The 7,756-nt window shown below is 36.1% G+C and overlaps 1 protein-coding gene across 2 annotated transcripts; it reads right to left on the bottom strand.

Moving 5' to 3' along the window:
• Positions 1–4,098: 4,098 nt before the first annotated feature.
• Positions 4,099–7,756, bottom strand: LOC111229698 (ADM-like). Of its 2 annotated transcripts, XM_022756124.1 has the most exons (5): positions 7,650–7,756; positions 7,144–7,259; positions 6,260–6,394; positions 5,578–5,819; positions 4,099–5,230 (listed from the first exon to the last, which is right to left on the bottom strand). In XM_022756124.1, the coding sequence occupies exons 2-5, from the start codon at positions 7,245–7,247 to the stop codon at positions 5,214–5,216; spliced, it is 498 nt and encodes a 165-aa protein (XP_022611845.1). In that variant the 5' UTR covers positions 7,248–7,259; positions 7,650–7,756; the 3' UTR covers positions 4,099–5,213. The 2 variants fall into 2 exon arrangements, with proteins under 2 accessions (XP_022611845.1, XP_022611844.1); XM_022756123.1 differs by having other exon boundaries at positions 4,103–5,819.

Below are 7,756 nucleotides of genomic sequence, written 5' to 3'. Positions count from 1 at the left end.
CGGACTAACATTAGATGTTACTCACTAGTCTGAAAGAAAAGTAGGGAGCTCGCCATCAAACTGCATCTGTTTATCCGGAGCTGTCTACAGCAGTGGAAAAACGCACCAGGAATTCACTCATGTTTTGCTTCTTTGCTGTCAAACGTGGTTTCTTGTCAGAGCGGTCCTTTGGGATGGAGATAAAGATCACTTTCCAGGAGCTTCATCCATCTCTGCGTTTCTGTGATGCTAGTCAGCAGCTTTTTATTTTTATTTTTTAGTTGGGAGCTGTAGCGTAACTTCAAGCTCTGGAGGAAGTTGTTCTTCTTTGTGGGATTGAGGGCAGACTAGACACTACACTTACTCACACAGCATCTAGTGCCATGAAGTGGTACTACAACACGGCCCGGGACACAGCTAGTTGGTTAACATTCTCATTTCAGTAGATATCTCTGAAATACAATAGATGGATGTCTTGGTCATGACATCATCACTGTGGCTCCTTCACATACTTTTGATAGTGTTAGTTCATTTTTTGAACATTTTAAACTTAAATTCTGGCCAGATCTGGGCAGATCTTAAACATTACACCTTTAAATGGTGCCTTATATATTATGTGTAAGGTGAATTTTTCAGTTGTCCCTAATAGTTGAAGTGAGCTACATTCATGCAGTTTTGGACACTGTGCAGGATTTTATTTAGGAAAAGTGACATTAAAGTTGTATTTTACAAGCAGTATATATAAACTAAGGGACCCAGATTCTAAAACAGTATTATATAAACAAGATGAAATTCTTTTCTTGAAGTTTTTATATACTCAACCACACCTAGAGGGTGAACAGCAAATTGGCAAGTTCCTCGATTCTCTCAACCTACCTGTCCTAACAGAGGAACAAAATCAAACATGAACATCTACGATAAGTGGGACAGAGCTAAATAGCGCCATCTCCAGACTTAAAGCGAATAAATCTCTGGGCCCAAATGGCTTACCTTCAGAATGGTATAAAGCTTTAAGATTTGAATTAATGCCTAGCCTTCTTTGGGCCTGTAATACAACTTAAACAGATGCCAAACTTCCTCCATCATGGAGCAAGGCAGTGATCTCAGTTATTCACAAAGATGGAAAAGACAAACTGGAGTATGGATCATATAGACCAATCTTGGTATTGAATGTCAATTATAAATTATATACAGCAATCCTCGCCAAAAGACTGGACAAGATCCTTCCTCAGATTATGACCAGACTAGGTTTATCTCACAAAGACAAACTCAAAATGATGTCAGGCGGACTCTGCATGTAATCGATAATATTCAATAGAATAAAAAAAAAAAGTATAAAATAAAATATTTCGACACTGTCAGAAATGAATGGCCCCCTTTTTAAAAGGATTGAAGAGGATATACACGGATGGAATTCCATTTCTTCCCTGGGTCTTAGTCATAGAATTGACTCTGTTTAAAATGAATATTCTTCCATGGTATCTCTTCTTATTTTTATGCTCTTTCTGTAGAAATTCCCTGAAAACAATTTTCTGAATTGAATAGTATAATATCTAGATTCATTTGGCGTGGAAGAAACCCAGAATTACATTTAAAACACTACAACTACCAAAGGAGTGCACATGCACCCCAACATTTCACGCTAGATGGAAAGATATCGAATCTCTTTCATAAGTGACCCACCAATTCAGGCAGTGTTGGCTTATGAAAATTTTGGCAATTTTTCTAGATAGTGTGCAAAATCCACTGATAAATACCCACTTAAAAATCTGGAACATGATAAAATATAAACTAGATGCTAAACTACAAATAATTCAATGGTGTGCTTATGATCCTGGGTTTATACCTAATAAAATGGATTTCAGATTTAAATTCTGGATCTTAAAGGTAATAACATTCTACTTCATGACAGCAAATGGATAGTTAAGACTTTGAGAGCCTGAAAAAGAATATGGTCTTGAAAAATCTCATTTTTAAAGATATCTCTTGGTACGCAGCCATTTTAAACAAAACATTATGAATAAAACTGACATGAATGATCCAGTATTGAAGATAATTATTGATGCCTATCAAAATAATTCAAACAAGTGGCTTATCTCTAGGCTTTATAAAAGCCTTATGACAAAAAAACCCACACTATAGAATATGTTAAAGAAAAATGGAAAAGCAACCTTACAGTATCAAATGAGCATTGGTTAGATGTTTGTAAATGCCAGTGAAAATGCACCAACTTGCATGTGTGGTGGGAGTTTGGGTGGAAATGTATTATTTTGTTTCTTTATTACACCAAATCAGAAAAGACACTTTGCAGGAGGGGATGCCAAGTGTTGAGGACAGTGTGGATTTCAGGAAGCAAACCACTGTCATATATTTTGGGATTGTCCGGTGATTAGGCCCTTTGTGGCCAAGTTTCATAAAGTACTAAAAAACATATTTGATACTGATCTGCCCTTGCAATTTTCCACACTGGAATTGTTGATTTTCAGGCAAGGCAATCAGATGAATATATGTTTGGTGTTTTCATTTCTGCTTGTAAAAAAGCACTCACAAGGCGCTGGTTACTTACTGAACCTCCAACGATACAAGAGTGGATAGATATAGTGAATGGCATTTCTATTATGGAAAAGATTAACTTTTCTCTCCGTCTGAAGAAAACTTAATTTATTAAACTTTGGACCAAGTGGATTAAATATGTAAGGCCCATAAGGGCATATTTTAGCGAAGTATTGAATGATTGATCTTGTCATGTTTTTTCATTTTTACTCTGACCTCTTTGTTTATTTGATTTGATTTCACTTAGTTTATTATATTTTCTTCCAGGTACCTCTCCCAAATAAAATTCTGAGAAACTGTGGATGGCATAGGGAACTAAAGTATAATTTCCTGTGGTATGATCTTTAAAATAAACTGCTGCCCTAAAAATAAAGAATTGAAAAAAAAAGTTGTGGTTTACAGATGGACCTGGCAAAGACAAAAATACTACTACAGAAAACTACATTTTATTACAAGTACAAACATCTGGTGAAAATACTGATAATCATTTGAAGAAACTACAAAAAATTCTTGATTTGATTTAAGAATTTTTTTATTTTGATAAATATCTTTGAACTTTACTTACTATAACTTTACTTAAACTATTAATTTTGTCTGATAATATACTTGTTCTAATGGGGAGGTTTTGATGTTGTAATTAGAATAACCAGATTTATGGTAAAATTGTTTCAGGACAGAGTGACCACTCTGCATACCATCAGTAGAGGTCAAATTCCATGGATATTAATATCTCTATCTAGTCCTCATTTGAGTGTTACTGATGTACAGCAAAACACAGTTGCTCTTTTCTCTCCATTCATCAAAACTTGGATTGTCTTTGCCAAAACATAATTCATTTTGTGGAAATGCCATGATTACACAATTTTAGGAACATGTTGACCCAGGACAAATTTAATCTTAGTGCATGTGTTTCTTTTAGACAGTGTAGCTGATAAACAGTGTTACTTTTAGAATGGAATGTGATCCATTGGTTCACATGTTCTGGACTGTATAAAATTTAATTATATTTAGTCAAGTCAACATTTATTTGTATAGCACTGTTCATACATAATGGCAGTTCAAGATAACTGCCTGATGACCTGTGCTCTGGTTGCTGGACTGTACCTGAGTGAGCAGGTCAGTTATAAACTGTGGAACCAGACCCTTAAGTGCTGTATAGACAAGCAGCAGAATTTTAAGTTAATTCTGTGTTGTACTGGAAGCCAGTGTTATATATACACATTTATATATGTTTTATATATGTTTGTATTTGCGTGTGTTGCGTTTGTATAAGGACTTGCTGCTGCGTTATGAATGAGCTGCCTTGAGATTGCCTGTCTGTGTTAGTAATCTAATAAAAAAGCATTACAGACATCCAATCTGTTATAGATGAATGCATGGCCCAGTTTTTCAGAACCTGCTTGACATATGAAACCTTTAACTTTGGATATATTCTTCAAAAGATAGAAAGCTGTTATGTATATAGTTAAGATATGTTATGTAGTTATGTTGATGGCATGACTTTTAAAGTTAAGATCAGCATCAAGAATCACTCCAGGTTTTTTGATCTGCTCACTGTATTTTATAGACACATTAACTACAACATAAACTGCACATTCCAAAATCATAAAATGACAAGGGACATATCCTGTGTTGCCTATGTGGCGTCTAACACCAGGACACGCATGCACAAGCAGAATATTTAATATTAGGTCACATAAAATCAGAGTTCAAGATCTTTTCATTGTTGCATTGATTCATTTATTTCCAAAAAGGACATTGCAGCCAGCTGAAAACAATTTCAGTGTCTGTCATGTTTGCCACAACAAGACATAAATCATGTTACCATATACCATTTCAAGTAATTTTAGTTGATTCATGAGTAAATTGTGATTTATTACATTCAAATAAGCAGGTAAATGTAAAAACTAAAGCTTTTTAAGATGAAACATTTAATGTTACCATAGTAAGTTCTCTGTTGAAACTGCACTGATTTTGAAACAGTTGGCCCTGCATTGGCTATGTGTAGCCTACTGTAAAGCTAGATGGCAGCATAACACTTGTATTAGCTCATCAGTCCTTCTACGTCATAGCAAAAACAGCCTTTTCATCATCCATCATTGCTTCTAAAGTCTGGCCAAAAACTAAATTTCCTCATTGCTTTTCAGTTGCTGTGTATGACTTTTACCATTGAAACAAATATCTTTAAAACATCTCTAATATGATTGATTTCTAATAAGGTATAATCATCATAATGTAAAGATAGTTGGTATACATGTAACTCAGTTATAAGATATTTAATTCACATACAGGACAAGATAATTATTTACACAGTTAAGATGCATCAGATACTTCATTGAAGTTAAAAATAAAAGACATGTTCAATATGTATTTTGGATGTATAAAAATATAATTGTATTGTATGCTTAAATATAAGGTAGCTTTATATATCCTTATATACAAGCTGATAATTACATATTTTTAAACTATGTATAGGCTTGGTACATATTGTATAAATTGCACTTCACCACATTCAGTTCACTTGTGAGGGGATCCTGAATGTGACAGTTTGGGGTCCAATAATGTCAGTTTCTTGAAAAGAATTCTCCCCCATTGTGGCCCCAGTAATTTACTCATTGCAGCTCTTCAGTTTGTGGGCGTTTTGGACAAGATCTTCAGGAATTGTCTTCTATCTCAGCTGCTTAGCTCACTTTGGAAGCTGAAGAAGAGACAGACATTCTTGTCAAGTCCCACAAGTCTGACTTGAATTCATCCATAAATCACACACTCGCTCAGACACACTAAGCATACGCACACAAACATCTCAGTATCTATTTTTGGAATCTTGCTTTCATCCAGAGTGACCTGAGCTTCCTCTGATGGGCAGTACAGATGTAGCAGCTGTTCTTTTTGCATATCTAGTTGTAAATCTGTGGAATAAAACCTTTGAGGGGACTTATCTTCATCTGCTGTGAGCAAAAAAATCCCAACAAGGATTCTCCTCTGCCTTTCCATGCCTGTCTTAGGCCACTGTGCATGTGCTTTTGTGTATGTGGACTTGCTGACCAGCTTCAGTGCTCCTTCTTTGTCTTCCTGACTGGAGGGCAAGCTGAGAGACATCCAGGAGTGAGCGGCGACGGCGCCCGTAGCCCGTACAGCCAATCTTTTCCGCAGGGGCTTTGGGCTGTTTTTGGTCATTGTTCCGAATCTTATGCAGTTGGTGGATCAGGTCGTGGTATACACATGTTCCTAGGACGCAGCCGGATGCTTTGGATGATGACCTCCTAGGTCTGATTTTTAAGCCAAAGCTGGAAAAGAAAAAGTAATATTTATGCTCTATTTTCAGACTGCTTTCCAGAGTAGATGAATCTGACCTAGAAACACATATGTTGACAGGGTTTAAATCCAACTTGTCATTAAGATGTCAATTACATTTTTACAACAGTTAAATAGAGGATAGATCATCCACAGTCTTCTTTTCTTACATGGCTGTCATTTCATTTGGAATTTAACTCCTGTGTTATCAGGTGGCATCTACAGAGCACTTAATAAATGTAGTACTTTGGGGGTCTCCTGGTAGCCTAATGGTTACACACCATATAACTTTGATACTCCTGGTTTGATTCCAGCTGGGGACCTTTCTTGCATTTCTTATCCTTTTCTCTCTCATCATGTTTCCTATCTATCTTTAACTGTCAGCTATCAAATGAGGCCAAAAGTGCCCCCAAAATGCCGCTTTCCTTCTTACCTTAATGAAGGTGAGACAGCTTTTGCATTCTCGCCCTGCTGTGGTCCAACATGGATGTCAGAGTGCTTCTCATTGGCTGTCACTAAGCTGTTGCCCAGGTCTCTCTTCATACGGCCCTGCAGCCATACTTTAAACCTGCAACACAGAAACAGAAGAGGCTGTGATAGCAACTGGCATTAATTCAAAGAGAAATTGTTGGGTACAGACATGAAGTGATGATATCAAAGTAACAGCATTATACATCCAAAATATGACATGATTTGATTTGATGCCAGTGTAGCTCAATATGTTTTCTTGGATCAGTTAGTATCATAAAGGCAGGACATCTTTACTTTTTTCAAGAAAATATCATTTTATTCTTCAAAAGCTAAAATTTCCAGAGCACTAAATCTCCCCAGCCTGTATATTGACCAATATTATCTTATGACAGAAATATTGGCATCAGTTTATATGCAGACCACTAAGAAACAAGAAATTGTGCCAAATGTTTGAGATAGTTTAGAAACAGTGTCTCCATTGCACAGTTTTTCCACCACAGAACAGTGACAAGTTTATTATTATTGTAAGATATCCCACTCATGATATAGCTTCACTATCACTATTCTGTAGTACAATATAGGAACTTTAGGGATCCTTGTCAGAAATGTTTTTATGTGTTTAGGCTTTGGCTAATGTAGTTATTAGCTTTTTAAAACTGTCAAATATCTGTAGGCAATTGTTGAGCTATAGCAAAACTGAACTTCAACTGCTCAGGGATAGTTCCTTCACTTGTTCTCCTATACTAATAGACATAATTTGATGAATCTCTTGTGTTAGGGGTGAGCACATCATTTGAATGCTGAAGGAGTAAATAATAAGTTGTTTTTTCTCAAGAATGAACACACCTCTTTTTCAAGCTGGAGTTGAGCTCCCCTGTGGCACCTTTTACCAGTGGCAGGACCATGGTGAAAACACAGCAGCAGATGACAGTCTGCAGGGCTAATCTCATTTTGGCTGTGAGCTGTCAATAGCAAAGATACAGAAATTGATTTTATGAGGATTAGTCTGAACTGCTGCCACAAGTGGTGTTTGATTAGAAGACAGCTTTTATGACCAGTTGGCAAGCCTTTGTAGCTGAACAACAGAGTGGTTAAGAAACAATCTGTCAGTTTTTTTTAATTACAAATTAATGTTAATGGCTTTGAAAATCGGGTTATTGATGAGACATCCATATATCAGTACAGCCAACATCACTGGATAAAAATGAAAGTGTGTACTCAACTACTACTCCTTCAAACTCTATCCCCAAATTTTACCGGGTATTTACATTTCCAAATACCTGAAGAGGTCTTTAGCAATTGTTTAAAAATAATCTTAAACTTAGATTAAAATTATAAAAAAAGTCACTTACCTCAGGCTCTAGCTTGCAATGTGATGTAAAGAGTTAATGGCACACATTCAAGTGTGTTGTGTACTGTTTATCAGAGATAGGTGTTTTTTCCAAGGCTGTAAAGAGTT

This window comes from Seriola dumerili, unplaced genomic scaffold (genome assembly GCF_002260705.1).
Source record: "Seriola dumerili isolate Sdu_G_001 unplaced genomic scaffold, Sdu_1.0 BDQW01000242.1, whole genome shotgun sequence".
Taxonomy (NCBI): Eukaryota; Metazoa; Chordata; class Actinopteri; order Carangiformes; family Carangidae; genus Seriola; species Seriola dumerili.
Note: the sequence above shows the minus strand (reverse complement) of the source record. Positions and strands in the feature narration are given on the sequence as shown.

Bases quoted from the DNA above. Each gene is read 5' to 3' on its own strand.
- LOC111229698 (XM_022756123.1), bottom strand. From the start codon at position 7,247: ATGAGATTAGCCCTGCAGACTGTCATCTGCTGCTGTGTTTTCACCATG. The intron at 6,395-7,143 runs GTGTGTTCATTC...TCTGTGTTGCAG, and splicing joins AACTCCAGCTTGAAAAAGAG to GTTTAAAGTATGGCTGCAGG. The intron at 5,820-6,259 runs GTAAGAAGGAAA...TTTCTTTTCCAG, and splicing joins GCTGTCTCACCTTCATTAAG to CTTTGGCTTAAAAATCAGAC.